General features: G+C 42.0%; 1 protein-coding gene across 2 annotated transcripts in view; it reads left to right on the forward strand.

Annotated features, from left to right (window-relative positions):
* The window catches only part of LAMB4 (laminin subunit beta 4), a 62,903-nt gene that overhangs the window by 5,962 nt on the left and 35,065 nt on the right, over positions 1 to 21,876 (forward strand). For both annotated transcript variants that reach the window (XM_048502035.1, XM_048502036.1), the window contains exons 3-13: positions 548 to 705; positions 4,815 to 4,947; positions 8,016 to 8,089; positions 9,101 to 9,289; positions 10,075 to 10,138; positions 10,454 to 10,668; positions 13,176 to 13,296; positions 14,248 to 14,436; positions 15,154 to 15,333; positions 20,262 to 20,371; positions 21,520 to 21,599. In XM_048502035.1, coding sequence (XP_048357992.1) covers positions 548 to 705; positions 4,815 to 4,947; positions 8,016 to 8,089; positions 9,101 to 9,289; positions 10,075 to 10,138; positions 10,454 to 10,668; positions 13,176 to 13,296; positions 14,248 to 14,436; positions 15,154 to 15,333; positions 20,262 to 20,371; positions 21,520 to 21,599 — 1,513 coding nt within the window. The remainder of the gene's footprint in view (positions 1 to 547; positions 706 to 4,814; positions 4,948 to 8,015; positions 8,090 to 9,100; positions 9,290 to 10,074; positions 10,139 to 10,453; positions 10,669 to 13,175; positions 13,297 to 14,247; positions 14,437 to 15,153; positions 15,334 to 20,261; positions 20,372 to 21,519; positions 21,600 to 21,876) is intronic.

Consider the following 21,876-nt stretch of genomic DNA (forward strand, 5'->3'; position numbering starts at 1 on the left):
GTGGGAATAGGAGAGATAAACTCACTAATACATACAATAATTCAAATAAAAATCAGCTTATGAATTCACCTGGTCAGCTTTGCAGATCATATCAAAACCTAAGCTAAAATTCTTATTTGTATTTTTGTATTTTTCCTCATACACAGCACATCAGAAATTACAATCACCACCAATCTGATCCAGATGTATTAAATATTATGAGTAATAACGTACCCCAGGGAAGAGAGTTAAATTCTGATGTAAAAGACAAATGGATAATCATATCCACAGTATATCATGCATAGTTCTTTGGATGTGAAAAAGTAGAAGGTTTTCAGTGCCTTAATTGTTTTTTTATTTACATGTAAACAATGTCAGGGAAATGTGTGCTATATTGCCTCTAGTTTTTACTAGTATTATTTCAATGAAAACTTTTCATTTAACACTTGTGCTTTGTCTGGTAAAAACTTGTGGCAGATAAGTGTGGTGGATGTGGCCAACTAAAGTTTTCATTGTAAGCACTAGCCTATATAACTATCCTGTTATTTTGTGTTTGTTTTGTGGACAGTATTGGCAGACTGCATTTGTGGCCAGAATAACTGTGATAGTGGATCTTGTTATCCAGCTATTGGAGACCTGCTTGTGGGTCGTAGCAAGCAGCTAACAGCCTCATCAACGTGTGGACAGTTTGGACCTCAGAAATACTGCATTATAGGCTACCTTGAGGTATGTTTATTTTAATTCATATGCTAAGAAGGTAGTGCAAAGTTTGAAATCTGAAATGTGAAGTTTATTTGTAACATCCAGTCACAGTTCTCTTCAGTTTTTGCTTGCTTCTTTTCTTAATGACTTGCATAGATTGCATTGTGAACTTTGTAGGAAAGATTCTGATTGCTTCCACATTATTGAAGTTTTCTCTAACTTGTGTTAACAGCTTCTCTTGTATGATATATTTGTGTGTTTTATTGAAAATACCTATTTATCTTGAATTTTTCAAAACTATGCAGTATGGTAACTAAAACTGCAAAACCAGACCCTATAATTAAAAAAAAAAGCTTGGACTTTGCAAAGGTTTGTGGGGCTATCCCATACATTTATACGTTTACCCTTTTATTCTGTGGACCTCAAGATTCCTTTTCAGTCCCTACATTTTTGCTGCTTCTGCTTTGTGTACTGGGCCAACATGCAAGGTGCAGTCTTCTTTATACATGCAATAGCCATGTTGTAGGAATAGGAAAATGTAAATGTTCTTCATATTTGATACAGGTAATCAGAAACCTAGCTTTGTTGTGGGTACACATTCACATGAACATAAAATTGAAAATATGCATATTTCCCTATTCAGACAAAATGGTGATTGCGTGTCTCAGGAGGGTCACAGGTAGCATGCTGTCTTAGTGCATGAGGCAGGAGAGCTTAAAATGTAATGAATGAAAAAGACTAAAGTGGTACTAGGGAAAGTTCCATGTGCAAAGTAGCATGTGCACTGGACACTCTGATTCAAGGTGCTGGAATGTCATAATGTTTGTATACAATTCTGCTTTAAAATGTAGACGTTAGCTTCCCATTTTTCCTTTCCTGGTAACTGTATGGGGACCCCTGCTGGCCAGGCCCTTCATTCTCTGCTGCCTTTGGTTTAATCATAGAGTTTTCAGTGAATTCTACAATCACCCTGTGCAATGATGTCAGTTCCAATTTTTCACCAGAAGCAGAGTCTCACATTGGTGTGACATGAAGGAAAATATTCTCACTCCCTTACTCTCCTGAGGGGTTGCCAGCATGAGCTGGCAGCCCCAGTCCCTGATGCTCGTTCTTCACAAATTACTTTGCCATTTTTTTCTGCTTGGGTTTGGCTGTTTAGACCCATGAAACACATCTCTTCCTACATTTCAATGAACTAGTTTTTGCTTCTGCCAGAAGAGTGTAAAGCAACTATTGAACAACTTTGAGTGGGTCTAGTCCACGGGCTAGACTTAGTGCATAGATGTGGAAAATCCTAAAATAAGACACTATATTTCTCATACAATATATGTCAAATACATTGACTATATGCAACCTGTGAAATTTATTCACTGGAATCCAAAGCTTTATAAGACTGTAGTGCTTACATGAAGTTCTATTTAAGAATTTGGGTTTCTTTTCTACTTCAGTTTTCCAGTGACAGGACTGCCTCTCAGCACTCGACAGCCTGTTCCACTCCCCGCCTAATCAGAGTCCAACCAGAGACCCTTTAAATCCATGCTGATGGGTGGATTTAATAATAACAATAATATCCTTTATTAGGCACTGAGAGAATAAAAGAGAAAGAAAACAAGCATTGGCAGGAAGGGGTGGATTTAAAAGGGAAATCTGGGGAAATTTAGGGGGTGCCTGCTGTCAGGGGTGCAATTATTAAGACAGCAGCACCAAAATTACAGAGTATCTTCGTGAGACCCTACTGATGATACCACCCAGGTTTGGTGAAGTTTGGTTCAGGGGGTCCAAAGTTATGGACCCTCAAAGGTGTAGCCCCATTCTTTTATTAGCTCCCATTGGAAACAATGGGGGACAGGGCACTCCATTTGGGAGTCCATAACTTTGGACTCCCTAAACCAAACCTCACCAAACCTGGGTGATTTCATCAGGAGAGTCTCCTAAAAAATCCCTGAAATTTTCCCTGAAACTGCACCCTCTGCAGTCCAAAAACTGAAAAACACTGAAAATACAAAAAAAATCCCACAAACAAACCTGCAGTTTTTGTGCCCCCCACAAGGCGGCGCCCTGGGCAACTGCCCACTTTGCCCAATGGGAGGAACGCCTCTGCTTTGGAGGATGGACTGTATGGATTTATACCCTACTGAGGTTCCCAAGCCTTGCCTTCCCAAGGCTGTACCCCCCAAATCTCCAAGAATTTCCTAACCTGGAGCTGGCAATCCTATAAAGACTGTAGGAAAGGGGGAGATTCTATGAGACTTTTAGCAAAGGGTAAGAGGAAATAGTGGGGGAGGGGAAAACAAGATGGCTCCTGCAAGTCACTACAGGTTCCTACGTGTAACCAAGGACATAGGTAAGGGGGGTTACCGAGTTTAACCCCCCCATTACATGTCCAAAGCTCCACCCACCCCCATTTGTGATTTTTCTGGTATTTTAGTGTTTTTTCAGTTTGTGGCCTGCAGGGGGTGCAGTTTTTAGGCTAACAGCACCAAAAGTTCTGGAATTTTTCAGAAGACTCTCCTGATGATACCAACCAGGTTTGGTAAAATTTGGTTCAGGGGGTCCAAAGTTATGGATTCCCAAAGGGAGTGACCTCATCCCCCATTGTTTCCAATGGGAGCTAATAGAAAATGGGGGCTACGCATTTGAGGGCCCATAACTTTGAATCCCCTGAACCAAACTTCACCAAACCTGGGTGATATCATCAGGAGAGTCTCCTAAAGATATCCTGAAAGTTTGGTGCTGCTAGCTTAACAATTGCACCCCTGACAGCAGGCACCACTCAAATTTCCCTAGATTCTCCTTTTAAATCCACCCCCTTCGGCATGGATTTAAAGGGAGAATCTGAGATCCCCAGTTTAAACATTGAAAGTGATGCTGTTTCAGGGTTTGGGATAATCCACCCCAAAACAGCATGCCTTTCAATGTTGTTTTAACTGGGGACCCCAGATTCTCCCTTTAAGGTGGATTTAAAAGTAGAATCTGGGCTCCCTAGCTTAAATACCATTGAAAGTGATGCTGTTTGGGGGTGGATTCCAGCATCACAGTGGCTGCCCATGCCCCCCCACCGCAAAACTCAGATTTTGCACCAGGATCCACTTTCTCTAGCTACGCCTCTGCCCAAACGGGTGGGCAGAAGGGACTGCCAGCTTCCGGCTAGGAGTCCAGCTGGTGAGGGGGTGGGCGGACAGGACAGGGGAGTTTGCTGTCCCTGACCTCGGAGAGCTGCTTTTATAAGCACTGAGGCTGGGGGCGGGGCTTGGGGAGGCATGGCCACACACCCCAGGGCAGGTGGGGGTGTGGCCCCATCCCCGAACTCACCCCATAAAAAATCTATACCTACGTCACTGTGTAACTGAATATTATCATCTGAGACAAAACTAGTAGCTTGGAGCATGAAAGGGGATAATCGAGGCTGTATAAGTGCCAAAGGTGGGCAAGATTAACTCTCCCCAGCTGCAGCTCTGTGGCTATGGTCTGAAGTCCTTTGCTTCTGTATTTGCTTTTAGATTTTCCTCATTTTAAAAAACGAATTCCAAACTATGAATCTCTCAGCTCACATTTCATATGGCCCTGAAAAGACGTTCAAATCCTGATTCTGGATTTGTTCTTGAAAAAATTAAAAAAGTTAAACTGTTTGTTTCAGGTTTTGTCTGACTTTAGTTTATTATAATAATATTTTACATTCATTTATCGCTTCACCCTAAATGCTTAAAACATCATGCATATATCATTAGTCTTTTTCTGCTGCCTTTTCTATAGGCCATGGTGGACTTATGCTGACTTATGGCAACCTGTAGAGTTTTTCAGAGAGGAGACTTTCAGTGGATGTTTGTCATTGCCTGCCTCTGTGTAGTGACCCTAGACTTCTTTGGTGGTCTCCCATTCAAGTACAAACTAAGTCCAACCTCTTTTAGCTTCCAATATCCGATGAGATTGGGCTAACCTGGATCAGTGAGGTCAAAGCTTTCAATAGATAAGCCACCATTATTATATTCATACTACAACTAGCATATTTCCGACTGGACATATAAGCCAGCAAATTCAACTAGCTCATCCCTTTTGCTACATAGATAATAGAGTGTATAAAATTCACTTTTGGTAAGAAACAGATGTTAAAGAAAATTATCTTGCTTTTCTAGGATAAGCAAAAGTGTTTCACCTGTGACTCCAGATATCCATACCATCCAGTTTCCCAGACCAACAGTCACTTGATTGAAAATGTTATCACAACTTTTGAGCCTCATCGGAAGAAGTGGTGGCAGTCTGAAAATGGTACATGTCTTTCTATAAACCTTTATTGCTGAGTTGAATTTGATTTTCTTGCAGTCTATGTATACAGTGTTAACAGTGACCCCTTCATTGTTGTACATTGTGTGTTATTCTAAAGAAAATTTGCATCAGTGTGTAAAAAGACAGACCAAGTCAAAGCTTGCAGCCTGAATTCATCTATGGCATCATCTGTGCAACTCAACATCACTTCCTGTCAACAACTGTATTAAGTTATGAAATCAGACTTTATCTGAATTATCTGTAATTCGAATGATTTTTAAAATTTAAACTGTCTAAAGTACCATTTATCTGTAGACTTGTGTGTGCTGTTGAGAGAGAACCCCACTTTACAATGAATCTTGGGTGATGACATTTTGCTTGGGGTCAAGCAGAGAGCTCTGGAAGCTGAGGTCAGCTAGCCCTGGATGCCATCAAACCAGTGACATACCTAGGCAAACTGGAGACCTGGGCAAAACCTGAGTTTGATGCCCCCGCCATGGGCAGCCACCCTCCCCCACCATGACCAAACAATGATTTTTTCCACCAGGTCGTTTCAAAGTCACCATCACATTATAGAACATCCCCCAACTCACAAATCTGAACACAGCAATGGGCCATGCCACACAGCAGAAATATTTTTAAAACAATTTCAAAATGCTTTCAAAATGTTTTATTACTGCTATGAAAACATTTTATGGTGCTGTATCCAGTCCCCCCAATTGGGGAAAACAGCATCACTTTCAATGTTATTTAAACTGGAAACCCCAGATTCTCCCTTTAAGGTGGATTTAAAAGGAGAATCTGGGCTTCCTAATTTAAACAAGTGATGCTGGAATCCACCCCCAAAGCATCATTTTCAATGATGTTTAAGCTAGGGAGCTCAGATTCTCCTTTTAAATCCACCTCAAAAGGAAGAATCTGGGCTTCCCAGTTAAAACAACATTGAAAGTGATGCTATTTTGGGGTGGATCCCCCCCCCGAAACAGCATCACTTGTTTATGTTTAAACTGGGGACCTCAGATTCTCCCTTTAAATTCATGCCGAAGGGGTGAATTTAATAATAATAATAATAACCTTTATTAGGCATTGAGAGAATAAAAGAAAGAAAGAAAACAAGCATTGGCAGGAAGGGGGTGGATTTAAAAGGAGAATCTGGGGAAATTTAGAAGGTGCCTGCTGTCAGGGGTGCAATTATTAAGATAGCAGCACCAAAATTTCAGAGTATCTTCATGAGCCCCTATTGATGATACCACCCAGGTTTGGTGAAGTTTGGTTCAGAGGGTCCAAAGTTATGGACCCTCAAAGGTGTAGCCCCATTCTTTTATTAGCTCCCATTGGAAACAATGGGGGATGGGGCACTCCTTTTGGGAGTCCATAACTTTGGCCTCCCTAAACCCAACCTTCCAAAAAATCCCTAAAATTTTGGTGCTGCTAGCCTAAAAACTGCACCCCCTGCAGGCCACAAACAGAAAAAACACTGAAAATATAAAAAAATCCCACAAATGGACCTGTGTTTTTGGCGCCTACTACAAGGGGGCGCCCTGGGCAACTGCCCACTTTGCCCAATGCATCAAACTTTCTAGTTCAATAGCTGTCTTCATCCCCTGTGGCAAAACATAAAAGCATGCAAATTTCCTGGTTGAGGCGTGAGCACAGGAGCTGCTAAAAAAGTCCATGATGCTTTGGGGTTGTGCAGTGTATAGTTTTTTTCCGCCCAAGGCATAAATTGCTTGTTCACTCTGAAGAAAAGGACATGAACTGTCCTCCTTCTAAAGTGATGTTTTTTTTAAAAAATTAGCTTAATGTTAAAGTCTTGTTGTGATTTCATGCTATCTTGATGGATTAATTGCTATGCAAAAACTGGATTGTAACATGTGTGTGTGTGTGTGTATTTGTATATTTGGGGACGGGGTGCCTGATCAAGGAGCTGTGCTGATCCCTTCAAAAGCTTCACCTCAAGAATATGCTGGCATCCAGCAGTCCATTTTGTGACAAGGATACAATTTTGCAAGCATGTTACATTGGTTTACCCTGATCATTTTCAGGCTTAATTTAAAGTGTCAGTTTTTAACCTTTGAAGTCCTATATGACCTGAACTGCCTCTCCCTATGTCTGTACCAGCTATAATAATTTGGCCAACTTCTCTTCACTATACCCTCCTCTAGTGTTGTCTGGGTGGCCTGTTCCATCATTTTAACAATATATGCTTCTAAATTATGGAACAGACTTCCAAGAAAGGTGGGTTCAACAATCTGTTCCTATTTTTTTCATAAGCATGTTATTTAGAAGAGCTTTCATGGGATATGGTCTGTATGATATGCCCATTGTTGATATTTTTGCTGATTTTAATCTGTCAATTTTCCAAAACCACCTTGAATTTGAATAAAAGGCAAATCACTTTCAAAGATATCAGTTCTAGTGGAAGGTAGAAACTGATTGTCTTGGATCTCAAGGAGCTGTCCTGAAAACCTGGCATTGTGAAGCATTATAATGCATTAGCTGTTAATTATACCTGACATAGTGATTGCAGAAAATAATGTTGTTGGCTGTCTACTCTTCCCCATAAAACTAGCCTTTTAGCCATCACAAGTTTCCATCCTGATTCCAAGTTTGTCCTTATTAATCTAAACCAGTGATTCCCAACCTCATGCCCATTGGCACCATGGCACTCACCACCATGTTTCCTGGTGCCCTCTTTCCCAGAACAAAAAGGCAATGCTGCCTTTCCACTACTTCAGTAGAGCAGAAATTGTTTTAGAAGAGTCCAGGAGACATCAACTTTGTGTCACCTTTTTGGAAGGAGTCACCTGATTTATAGCAGGGTGTTTAGATTGAAACCTTCCAGCAGGTTGTAATCAGCCCCAGCGTACATGGCAGGAATTTTGTGATGATTCCCACTACCTGTTCTCAAAATTCAAGAGTGCCCACATTCTCAACTAAGTTGTGACCCTGAACCTAAAGCATATACATGGCAAAAAAAATTATCTCAGCGGATCCTTGTTTGTCATAGTCTTTCAGTCATCAGATGCAGAAGGTAATTCACATTACTGAAATCTGGCTCTCATTTTCAGGTATTGATCACGTCAGCATTAGATTAGATCTGGAAAGCTTATTTCAATTCAGCCATCTTATCCTGACTTTTAAGGTATTCTGTACAACTCTGCATTACAACTTAACATTTAAGCTAAATTACACTTCTAAAAAGATTTACTTACAAATGAGGGGGGCTGAATCCACTTGCAGAGGTGGCAGGGGGCTGCACTGATACATTTGCCCTTTATGCCAGTGTAAGGGGCACCTATGCTGGTGGAAGGGTAAAGATGCTGGTGGCTGGCTGTCCCTCAGCTCTGCTGTAGTGAAAGCCAGAAGTTCAGGCCACCATGGATCTGCCCTTGCATCCCAATTGGATGCTGGTGCGCAGAGGTGGGGCAGGCTGAGGGTTCCCAGCCTGGTTTGTGGGTTTCCCTGTTTTGCAGCTGGTTGCACTGGATCCCAGGTCCTTGTCTTCCTCATGCCTCCATGGCAAAAGGAATTCTAGAAGGACTAATTGTAACATAGTTCTCCATTAGTAACATGGTCACTAATTGTAATATAGTTCTCCATTTCATTCCAATTAGCCAAGAGGGGTGGTTTTTGGTCTTGTATTTTGTATTCTAAACTGAAGGAGGCATAGAATTGCCAAGAATCTTCCTGATGGTTTATCCTATACTAAATCTGGCTTGTAGTATCCCTAGAATTAGTTGAATTATTTGTAGAAAACCCTGTAAGAGCTGGAGATGTTGTTTATGAGGACCAGTTGAAGGGTCTAATTGAGGGGAATCAAGGGGTAGAGTTTTTATTTTGAGGATTTTAGTTTATTTTATTTGAATGTACTTTATATTTTTCTGTATTTTATTAAGGGGCCCCTTATCTTTATCCTGATAATTCAGGCACTGGCATGTGGTGTTTGTGGGAAAACTTAGCCCATATTGGCTTCCAGCCACATCAACCTGTATCAGGCTGGTCAATCACATCCAACAGTATGAACCAGATTTGACTCTTGGTAAGAACTCAATCCTGTATATGTAACCTGTAGCTTGTAAAAGCCAAACACTGAAATGGTTATTGCGTCCTGAGAGTAGACCCTAACTTAGGAGTGAAGTTATGTCTTTTATAGACCTTTCGACCTGCAGCCATGTTGGTGGAGCTCTCTGTAGATTATGGTCAAACTTGGAAGCTGTTGCGATACTTTGCACAAGACTGTGCTACTTCTTTCCCTGACATTCCTTCAAGACCAGCCAGAGAAGTTGGAGAGGTTGTTTGTGATTCAAGATATTCTGATATCGAGCCTTCAACTGAAGGGGAGGTATGAATAGAATTTGAGTTTTTATAGTAGTAATTATTGTGATTACATAAGTCTGCATTCAAATGTCATGGCAAAACGCAATTAAATTTTGATCAGGCAGAAATACAGCTGAACTTGAGTGTGTCACATTAATCTCCACTTAATTTTGAATGCAGATGCTTTGATATGTGAGAGTTTAGTTTACATAATACAAAGAGGAAATACTAAAATTTGGTTCAATCCCAGTTTAGAATCCTGGTTTGTATGGAGTAAGTGGTCTCCTATTGACTGAAGCACCTGTGCTTGGCCATCATGATGAATTGGAGTTTGCTCAGACAAAGGGTTTTTTGCATCAAGCTCCATGCAAAAAGAGAGGTAGGAGGTATAAGAGCTGGTGTGGCATAGGGGATAGAGTGTTCTGGGAGACCCAGTACCAAATTCCCGTCTCCACCATGGAAGCTTACTGAGTGACCTTGGGTCAGTCACATTCTTCAACCTAATTTACCTAATAGGGTTGTTATGAAAAAGTCAAACAGAGAAGAATGTTCTAAGCTTCTTTGGATCCCCATTGAGGAGAAAAGTGGAATATAAAACAATAAATGCAAAAATGCATGGATATAAAGCAAAAAAAAAAACTGTACTTGTGCTCAACTGGAGTTTAATTGTGGCATGTATTGATTTCTGAATTCAGTCATGTGCTCTTAAATTAAGTTATATGTTATATAGAAATATATTGTATGGAAATATATTTCAGTTATCTGTTTTCACCAACTTAAAAAGCAAGGTGGCATTTATCATTTTTACAGGTTGTTTTCAAAGCTTTGGATCCAAACTTTGAAATACAAAATCCTTATGCCCCAGACATCCAAGGTAGATACAATTTTGAATCTTACTAGTTTGTGATTATTGTTTTGTTTTCACATTTCACATGATAATACACAGTGGTGCACTTCCACTACCTTCAAAGAACCTGGCCTGATTCATATCTGTAGTGATGACATAGAAGGTCCCAGATTCAGTTGAAGCATATCCTGTTTTTGTCAGATCTCAGGTGGAAGGCATAGGGAAGGCTTTGGAGAACTGGTGGAATGAACAGTACTAAGCAGAGTGGATTGAAATAGTTGTTTTGTATGTTCATATGAAATTGCTCTCAAAATGAACAAATCTGTTGTTCCCTATTCATAGCGCTCATTACTTTTACCAATCTAAGAATAAACTTTACAAAGCTTCACACTCTTGGAGATATTTTACTTGGACAGAAGCAGCCTGATCCTCTGGAAAAATACTACTATGCACTTTATGAAATGGTTGTCCGTGGAAGCTGCTTTTGCAATGGTCATGCAAGCTACTGCAGCCCTGTGCAGAATCTGCGTGGGGATATTTTCCATGAGCCTGAAATGGTAAGTTGCATACCTTCCAATTTTAAAAGATATTCTTTAAGTTGAAAATTCAGCTGCCAAGATATTTGGATAATACCGGTAGGAGGAAAATACCACAGCTGCAATGATGCACATATAATGTGCTGTGGGCAGATTTGAATGGTGCTTTTTTGCTGGTTGAAAGTAATATTGGCCAATTATGCACAATGTTTCTGCTGCCCAATGGGGGTGAATGTCTGTCACAGAAAAGAAGCTCACTCACTCGGCCTTAGCCAAAACATACTAACCTCTAATTCTCATATTAATATATCAAGATATCAATATAATAACAACAGAGAATGCTAGGAAATAACAAGTCTCTCTGTCCTTTGGCGACGGCAGCAGCAGGAAGTGTGTGTGTGGAGGGGAGGGGAGGGGGAGGACAGGGAGAGAATATCAGCTCTAGGATGGTCTCCTTCTTTAGCATCCTGTGGTCCAGGGAATTGCTTTGCCTATTTCATTTGGGTGGGGGGTGGATTATTTTTGGAACAGAAATATCAATATAAGTGCCGTATAAAGGGCTAAACTAACAAGCTCAACCATTGGTTGTGATGAGATCTGTGCCTTCAAGGATTACTTGATGGGCAGAGTTAAGAGAACCAGGCCGGGAGAGTTCTCTGCAGCAAAGCTCTGTGGCAGGAGTGAGTGCCTCCTCACGTGTATGCAGAGAAACGCGAGGAGAGACCACTATAAGCCCACTGCACAGAGAAGTCCCCCGAGGTAAGCATTCCATGCATAACGGTCCATTGTTTAGCTTGCCAAGAAATTTGTGTGTAAAAGAAAGAGGGAGTTGGCTAAGTACAACAAATACAAAACCTTTAATGGCATATAGTTGGCTAAGTATCTAAGGATTATAAACAACGATTCCCTTATGACACAACTGGAAGCCTTTCAGAGATCACTGTCCTAATGCCAGTACCTCCTTCAGCAGTCTTTAACTTCAGAAAGTCCCTTTCTCTGCTTGAGCTCTTGACAGATAGCTGCCAGTTAAGCATATATTCTGAGCTAGCTAGGGCAGTCTTAAATGATTCTGAGGTCCTGTGGAAAAGTCTAAGATGGTACCTCAGATACACTGGCACGCCTCCCCCTTGGGGTACTCCCACCACTCCCCCACTTCTGGGGCCATATGAGCAGCAACTACTACCAGAAGCTGGTTGCCCAAGCCCCTGCTGAAATGGGTGCCTGTCTGTCATCATAAGCAGGAGACCCAGGCCTCAAACATGTGTGACTAATGGTAAGACCATGGAAATCTCCTGTTGCCCACTGGCTAAGTTCCCATAGGTGTAAGACAAAGTTTCTGAGAGATCATATTGAAATGAGGTGTAGTTCAGCTTTTATCGTCCAACTAAATCTACCCTCAATCTATATATATATAAAGCTAACAGTGTTTTTGTTGATGATAGTATAACTCAGTAACTGCTGGGCCAATTCCTCTGAAAATTCCCAGCCACTATAGTCAGCCAGGTGAGAGTGTTTTTAGATGTTCACATACATGAAATTTCACACCTGGCCCAGGTAAAATGCCTTTTTCCTGGCACTCCATGGTGAAGGACATGCAGCTGCCTGTGTGTAACTGTCACCCTTAGAATGTTCGTGCAGCGTAGAATGTTGACTCAGATGGCCAGATATGAGCAGTGAAAACAGTACATAGGCAGTAACTTGAGTGGAAGTGAAACACATACACACACATACACATGAGGGAGAGGGAAGGGAGGGAGAGGGAGGGAGGGGTGGCATGCAAGGGAAGAGAGGGAGGGAGAGGAAAGGGACGGAGGGGAAGGCATGCAAGGGAAGAGAAGTGAGAGAGGGGAGACTGTGAGGGGTGGCATGCAAGGAAGGTGAGGCAGGGGGTCCAGCATCTTGATATGACCCACCCACCCTAGCGGAGGAAAAGGGAAGGGAAGGAGGGGGAGGGGTGGCATGCAAGGGAAGAGACGTGAGGGAGGGAAGAGAGTGGGGGCGACATGCAAGGGACGAGAGGGAGGGGCCAGGCACCCTAGATTCCCTGAATACTGCGGTTATAGTTAAGAAAATCAGGCACGCATTACTCAGGAGTAAGCTCGGTACAGCAACTGTGACATACTTTGAATGGCTGCATCGCGCCCCTCAGAGGGTTTCCTCAGAAGTGACACCCATTGCCACCAACCAAACTTACTCCCAGGTAAAGGATCTTGACCAGCCAGCCTAGATGTGTGGGAGGGGTGCCTTTCCATCCCCCCCACCCCAAGGAATGCGGGCACACACATCAATGACATCGCACAGTATCAGGCTGCGTGTTTGCATGAGCACGTACTGCTGGCCTCTGCAATTGATTTGCTGCTACTGTTCCTTTCCCATTTCACCACAATAAACCACAGCAACATGTGGCCGGGCCCCGCTAGTACTCTATAAATCCATATTTTCTACCACATACTGAATTTTTGGAAGGTTGTAGGAATCCAAGTTAATAGTTATAATTTTATATTTAATGTCTTGTCAACATACTGCAGGTCCATGGAACGTGCCTCTGCAAGCACGACACAGATGGCTCATCCTGTGAAAGGTGCAAAGAATTTTTCAATGATGTTCCATGGAGGCCAGCTGATGGATCTCAGGAAAATGCTTGTAAAAGTACCTAAAGATTTTTTAATGTAACTTTCATCAGACCTAGGAATGGTGATTTGCCATCCCAATGCAGTTCTTGACATTAACCTAGAGAGCATGAATATTATGTTCTCAGGTCTTTCCTGAGGAATGGGTTGGATTCAGGCTAAACTGGCAATTTTGACTTCTCCCTTCATGCTGTAGAGCTCCATCATGTTATTCATCAAGATTCTCTATTTCCCCAGGAGAAATATTTCATGCATATCAGTGGGAGGAGAGAGGCAGAAAAGTTTCATTCTGACAATGGAAAATTTAGTCAGCATCCAACCCAAGGACTGTTCACTTTCTCACACCATAACTCAGAAGTCCCCATTTGCACTCATGAGCACCATGGTGCCCTCCGATAATTCCTCTGGTGCCTGCCAATCTATTCTGAAAGTAAGATGGGTTGTAAGGTGGTGCTTATTATTAGTTGCCTTCATTAAGACTGATGGGCTTTTGACAACTGCAATAGTACCCAAAGCCACTGGAGAATGGGAGGAATTCTTCCATAGTCACCGTGTGGTTCCATTTCTCCTTCTCTTCCCCTCCTTCCTCAGGCTTTCCTCCTTCTCCAGACTTGCTGCTTTCCCAGTGAATCGATCATGCTTCTAATCAAAGTACAGATACTGAGTTAAACAGACCAGTGGCTTGACTCTGAGAATGAGGCAGCTTTATGTGTTCAGCATGGTTGTCATGCAGATCTTTTGTGAAGCAAGGAGTAAGCTCTACCTTCTGTGGGCTTTGCTCCACCTCCTGTGGCAACCATTTCAGGGTCGCTCTCATCACCCCCTCTCAAAATTCCAAAAGAGCCTGCAGGCTCAGACAGTTTGCTATAATTTCATTGGTTCAGTAGGATTCAGAAGTTTTATTAAAAGGTAGAATTTACATTGTACCTGCAATTGTGAACATGCACCACTGTTTTACATTCTCTTTCAGAGTGTGAATGCCATGGCCATTCCAAAAGATGTCACTTTGATATGGCCGTATATCTTTCCAACAATCGAACTAGTGGGGGTGTATGTGATGGCTGTCAGCATAATACAATGGGGCAGCACTGTGATCGCTGCATGCTCTTCTTTTACCACGATCCTCAGAAAACAATTTCAGACCCTCATGCTTGTATCCGTAAGTCTGCAATTCAGATTCTTTGGAGGGTGTATAGCAGTCATTAGTGGTAGAAAGTGTCGTCAAGTCGTAGCCAACTAATGGTGACCCCCACCGGGTTTTCCAGGCAAAGAGACAAACAAACAAGGTTTGCCTTTGCATAGAAATCCTGGAAAACCTGCAGAGGTTTTATGGCAAGAGATTAACAGAAGAGGTTTGCCATTGCCTGCTTCTGCATAGCAACCCTGGAGGTGGTCTCCTATCCAAGTGCTGATCAGGACTGACACTGCTTAGCTTCCAAGTTCTGAAAGATCAGGTTGCCCAAGCCATTCAGGTCATGCATGCACACACACTTGCAGAAACTCCTCCTGTTCCCTCATATAGCAAGTGTGTTTCCCCCAAAATCAAAAGTACATTAACCTTTGACCCTCTAACTGTATCAACTTAGGATGGACTCTGAACTAAAGTTAACAGTAGGTCATGAAATGGTGCATTACCAAGGAATTAACTATCTAAATGACCTGACTGTTACAGAAGATTCCATCAAATAATATAGTTGCTACTTCATAGTGCACTGTTGTTTGTACAATAGTTGTAGTAATGGGATCTAGATGATTGTATTTTCACATTACCAAAACTAAATGTTTGTCAGTTTATTAATATTTCCACAGTCAGACTATTAATGCTTTCATTTGAACACTGCTGTTGCTATTTCTTTTTGTCTGCTTGTCTTCACAGCTTGTGACTGTAACCCAGAAGGTACACGGTACAGTGGACTCTGTGAGAGTCAAACAGATCTGATTCTTGGAACTATTGCTGGCCGATGTTGTTGCAAGGAAAATGTGGAAGGACTTCAATGTGACAAGTGCAAGCCAAATTGCTATGGACTGAATAGAACTGATCCTCTTGGCTGTCAGCGTATGCAAAATAACTGTTTTTTTTCCCCTCTCCCCTGCCTGCCAATACTTTACAGACAGAAAAGGGAGGGAATGTGTGTGGGAACACTCTTTAAGTTGCCAGTTGAAAATCAGTTTAGTTTTGTTGATGCAGTCCTGTGTTGGAAATCTATTGTAGGTAGAAATGCAGAACTTTAGGGCTGGTTCACAGTTCAATGATCCTTATCCAATTCCAATTCCAAAGCCTTTATTGGCATTATAAATTACAGAGTTAGTAGAAAAGGGGCATTTATCTACTAACTGAGACATTAAAACATTAAAATACATTAAAACATTAAATACATTAAAACAATGTTGAACATTCACAACCACGCCTTGTAAACCGCACATATAAATTAATTTAACCATTACTACTATGTAGGCAATGATTGCGCCTGACCAAATAGTGCCTCAAAAAAACTTGCAACATTCTCACATACAAGATCACAGGACCATTGGTAGAAGAGGTTCATCACAGATGGTAACCTGACAGCTTTGGAAGGCTCTCTACCAATGGACAGATGTACATGGAGCGTAACGACTCGTATGTTGGACATTCCAATAGTACATGTTGAACCGTCTCAGCAACGGCCATGTTACATTGACATAACCTGTTCTCATATGGAGTGTTATTATACCTGCCAAGAGTCATAGCGTTAGGTAGAGCATTAAAACGAGCCAAAGTGTACACTCTGTGTTGTTTGGGATTTCACAGAATGTACAGATAGTTGGCACAGTAATCTGATCGGACAATTCCCAAGGCCTGTGGGGAGCAGCTTCCCCCCCCCCCCTGCAACATTCTCAGTTTCTCTCGTTCAACTAAAACAGATTTAATTTCATTATGAATTCTGATGGCAGACATAGTTTGAAACTGGTCAGCTGTTAAGCCCATGTTGTTAAGTTTCTTATCTATGTCAGCCAATCATTTCACAGATGTAGATTCTGATAAGAGTTGATGTATAAAACTATTGGGTCTGGGCTCAAAATGAATTTGGGTCCAGTACTTAAATACTCTTGTGCATGCCATCAGTTCCATACTATTTTGTCCAGTTTCTCTGCGTAGGGTGTCATATGGGACACACCTTGGTGACCCTAAAATTCTTCGCAAAAAGTATCCCTGTACTGACTCAAAAGGTGATTTAATTTGGGGGATCCATATTGGGGATCCATATAATAGCTGAGGGATTATCTTTGCATTGAAGATTTTCAGTGCAGCAGGGACAAATTGGTGTCCTTTAGAGTAGAAAAATCGGAGAATCGCTGCAGCATTCACCTTAGCTTTGTTCTCTGCTTGTTTGCTGTGAGGGACCCAAGATAGGTTGTAACTGAATAGGAGCCCTAGATATCTAAACTGACTTATTTGCTCTAGGACATGGTTGTTCACTTTCCAGCTACATTTACACCTAGATTTTGCAAAGATCATGACTTTGGACTTGTCGTAGTTAAGCCGCCAGCTTATTTACATGACAGTATTCTGCACTGCAGTTTAGTAGGCTAAGCCTACTTGGGAATATGACAAGAGAACAGCGCCGTCTGCATAAAGCAGGAGTAGATATATGTAGCTTGAACCTAAACGTGGCCGGATGGCCATCAATTTTTAGTTAAGGTTGCAGGGAAGTCATGGAGAAATAGGCAAAAAATAGACTGATTGCCGATGGGCAACCTTATTTAACCCTTTGTTAACCATAATTGATTCTGTTAACATGCCATCTCTTGAAGTTCTTATTTGGCAAGTTGTATTAGGTGTGGAACGCTTTGAATTAGAGCTAAAAGTCTCTGTTCCATGTTTAGGGTTTTAATTTTATGCCATAAAAGTTCCCCTATCTACCGAGTCAAAGGCACCCTTCAAATCCAGAAAAGCAGCATAAAGCTTGGTTTTTTTTCTTGTGCCTACGTATTTGCTTGCAGATGTTGGAGAATTAGACAGTGATCTAGAATAGAATTACCTGCCCGAAACCCGATTTATGGGCGAGTAGCTGATGTTTGTCTGTCCAGCTCTTTAATTTTTTCAGGAGATAGGTAGCATACAATTTGCCTCCGATAGATAAAAGGCTGATCGGCCTATAATTAGAGGGACACTGGGGTCTCCTTTTTATAGAGGGTACAATGATAAGCCTTTAACCAGTCCTTGGGAATCATTAAAGATTTGTTGATACATGTAAATAATGAGGCAAGCACTGGAGCCCACCAGTCTGGATCAGTTTTTAACATCTCTGCTACAATGATATCAGGGCCAGCTGCTTTCCCAGACTTTAGTTGGTGAATTAATTCAATAACCTCTTGCCTGTTAACTGGGGCCCATTCAGGCAAATCCTCGGCTGGGCTCATACTAGAGCTTCGGTCAATCTCTTGGTCGGAATAAAAAATTCCAGAGTAGTGTTTCTGCCATAATGAAGGAGTGATGTCGGCAGCTATTGGGAGATTTTGACACATGCCCCTATTTGTTAATTGCCAGAATTGTTTTGTGTTATTGGATAGGGTGGCATATAGTAGTTGCTCCCAGTTGCGCTTTATTGACTCTTGACGTTTTATTTTGATGTGGTTGCGTAGAGTCTGTTTGAGACTAAACAATTCAGGAGGCGGGAATTTGGCCTTGGAGATGATCCTTATCAACAAAATGCTGCCTCACTGTGTTTCCTCCCAAGAATGGCTGTGTTAAAGATACAGAAGGCAGGGAAGCATAAGTGGTGGCAGCCGCCCCTAATCGTTGTTGCTTCTAGCTTTTCAGCTGTCCCTAATCTAGCTTTTCGATCATCGGAGCAACCACTCGCCATCAGAGAGATGCTACCAAACATCCCTGTCTACTCAGGTTGATGACTTAGTGATGTGCATCAGCCACTGGTGACCGCAGGTAACTCTGGCTGAAGGAGAGAGGAGGAAGAGAAACCCAGCATGTTTGTTCAGGAAAGAGAGAAGGTGGGCACACCCAATTCAGCTGGAGGAAGGGAAATCCTACAAGGGTCCACACATCTGTCTACAAGGCAAGGACATAGGAATAGATTTTTATGGGGGTTCAGGGTGCGGCCACGTCCCCAACTGCCCCTGGGGGTGTGGCCATGCTTCCCCAAGCCCCACCCCTGGCCTCAGTGCTTATAAAAGCAGCTCTCCGAGGCTGGGGATGGCAGACTCCCCTGCCCTGCCCTCCCCCTGCACCCAGCCAGCAGCCCCTTCTGCCCTCCCCTCTGGGCAGAGGCATAACTAGGAAAAATGGAGCCCGGTGCAAAATCTGAGTTTTGCAGCCCCACCATGGGTGGCTGCTGTGATGCTGGAATCCACCCCCAAACAGCATCACTTTCAATGGTGTTTAAACTAGAGAGCCCAAATTCTCCTTTTAAATTTACCTTAAAGGGAGAATCTGGGGTCCCCAGTTAAAACAACATTGAAAGTGATGCTGTTTTGGGGTGGATCATCCCCCACCCTGAAACAGCATCAATTTCAATGTTTAAACTGGGGACCTCAGATTCTCCCTTTAAATCCATGCTGAAGTGGGTGGATTTAAAAGGAGAATCTGGGGAAATTTGGGGGGTGCCTGCTGTCAGGGGTGTGATTGTTAAGCTTGCAGCATCAGACTTTCAGGGTATCTTTATGAGACTCTCCTAATGATACAACCAGGTTTGGTGAAGTTTGGTTCAGAGGGTCCAAAGTTATGGACCCTCAAAGTGTAGTCCCCGTCTTCTGTTAGCTCCCATTGGCAACAATGGGGGATGGAGGCACCCCCTTTGGGAGTCCATAGCTATGGACCCTTTGGACCAAACTTCACAAAATCTGGGTGGTATCAGTAAGAGATTGTCCTGATGAAACCACCCAGGTTCAGTGAAGTTTGGTTCAAGGGGTCCAAAGTTATGAACCCTCAAAGGTGTAGCCCCATCTTCTATTAGCTCCCATTGGAAACAATGGGGGATGGGGCACCCCCTTTGGGAGTCCATAACTTTGAACCCACTGAACCAAATGTCACCAAACCTGGGAGAGTCTTCCAAACAATCCCTGAAATTTTGGTGCTTCTAGCCTAAAACCTGCGCCCCCTGCAGACCAAAAACTGAAAAAACACTAAAAAATACAAAGAAAACACAAATGGGGGCGGAGCTTTGGACATGTAATGGGGGGTTGAACCCGAGGAAAAAAAACCCTTACCTACGTCCTTGCTACAAGGGATACACAATTGTCACAACCCAGGGACAAAAGGCAGGTTATGATCACAGCTTTAGACTTTGCCAGCTACTCAACAATGCCAACTCCTGACTTGAACTCTACAGAAAGACGTAAAGAAATGAAAGGTGGTCCTTTCTGTTCTGTGGTTTTCTCCATGCTGAATTTTGCTTTCTAAGCAGAGCACCTAGCTTTCCCCTCAGTCTGCTTATGACATGCCACGATCCAGATGACATGATTGTATATTATGCTAGGAACAAAAAGTGTTAAATACCTATGCACACACACACACATAGAGCCTTCTAGTCTATGAAACAGGCTTCAAAGCGCACAAAGGTGAATAGTTAGAACTGACAACCAATCACCTGGGTTGTGACAATTGTGTATCCCTTGTAGCAAGGACGTAGGTAAGGGTTTTTTTTCCTCGGGTTCAACCCCCCCATTACATGTCCGAAGCTCCGCCCCCATTTGTGTTTTCTTCCTGCCATTTTTTTCCTTCTCCCTTGTTACTTTATGCATATATTGGTAGTGCTTCGAAGATAAAAGAATAGTTAGATGTAATGATTAAAAAGATAAACATGGTATTCAGCAATAGGGCAGAGATGGTAGCAAAGGTATGTGGATTGGAGTATTCATACATGACCTGTATGCAGCTAGTAGGGATAGCATCCTGAAGAACTGGATCACAAAGGGCTATGTATGCATGCATGTGACACAGCAAAAAGGACCTAATAGTGTTGGTCATTGTGCCTTTTATCTTTTCAGCCTGCAATTGCCACCCTTCTGGAAGTTTGCCATTCTCTATCTGCAGTCCAGTGACCGGAGAGTGTCTGTGCCAGAAGTTTGTCATGGGGCAGCATTGCAATGAATGTATTGTATGTATTCTACAATCTTTGATAGAAATTCCTGACAATATGCTCATTTTAAGGAGTTTTCCCTGGTCTTCTCTCTCAGTCTTAAAAGATCTTTTCTACGGAATCCTAATGGAAAGGTGGTTGTGCAACAAATTTGGAACCGTTTGGCATCAGATGTCCACAATTTAATTTGAAAGTAGATTTACAAAAAGAAGCCAAACTGAATTGTGTGTGTGTTAAATGCCCTCAAGTCATTTCCAAATGCCCTAAGTCACTTCCAACTTAGGGGAACCTCCAAAATGTCCTATCACTAAGTCTTGCTCATATTTTACAAACTGAGGGCTGTGGTTTCCTTGATTGAGTCAGTCCTAATACTGGATCTTACTCTTTTCCTGCTGCTTTCAACCTTTACTTGCATTATTATCTTTTCCAGTGACTCTTGTTTGCTCATAATCGAACCAAAGTACAATAGCCTCAGTTTAGTCATTTTAGCTTCTAGGGACAGTTCAGGCTTGATTTGATCTAGAACACACTGTTTTGTCTTTTTGATGTTCCATGGCATCCATAAAACTGTTCTCTGACACCACATTTCAAAAGAATCAACTTTCTTCCTCTCAGCTTACTTCATTGTTCAACTTTCGCACCTATACATATGAATGAAAAATACTATGGCATGAATTACCTTTATCTTAGTTGCCAGTAACACAATCTTACACTTAATAATCTTTTCTGGCTCCTTCATGGCTGCCCTTCCTAGTCTTAAACCCCTTTCGATTTTTTGATTGCAGTCTCCTTTTTGGTTGATGATTGAGCCAAAGAAAGAAAATCTTGAACAATTTCAATTTCTCCATTATCAACCTTAAAGTTATATAATTCCTCAGTGGTCATTACTTTTGTTCAGCTGTAAACCTGCTTTGGAACTTTATCCTTTAATCTTCACCAGGATTTTATATGTGCAACTTTGGGGAGTGGAGAAGCTACACTGAGTCTGGGAAGCAGGAGAACCCATCATAGTACTTTCCTTGCATGTCTCTATAGTTCAAGAAAATGTTGCTCAGCTTGAAGCCGCCTCCTCCTTAGAAATGGTATCAAGCTATCAACATGTTCAATAAGTACAATCTTTTTCATATTAGAGTAACCAGTTCATTACACTATTTTTGTTGTTGCAGCCAGGATACTGGGGCCTGGGGAGTAATCTGCATGGTTGTTCCTCATGCAACTGTGACATTGGTGGTGCCCTCAACAACTTGTAAGTCTACAAACTCCTGGTTCAAATATCTCATTTAAGAGCTGAGAAAATTGCATGTAGAAAACCCACTGAAAGTAGTATATGTAACATGAAGTTAAGGTAAATATCTGCACAGTCCTGTCCTTTGCCAACAGATGTGTCACAGTCCTGTTCTTTGCCAACTGATGTGTCATAAATCACAGGCCTACATTAGTATGAGAAGAAGGAAGAATAGCTTGTAATGTCTATCACCAAATGTCTGTGGTTATCAGGGTTTTTTAAAAAAAATACTTCTTTT

The sequence above is a fragment of the Sphaerodactylus townsendi genome, linkage group LG06, assembly GCF_021028975.2.
Source record: "Sphaerodactylus townsendi isolate TG3544 linkage group LG06, MPM_Stown_v2.3, whole genome shotgun sequence".
Lineage (NCBI taxonomy): Eukaryota > Metazoa > Chordata > Lepidosauria > Squamata > Sphaerodactylidae > Sphaerodactylus > Sphaerodactylus townsendi.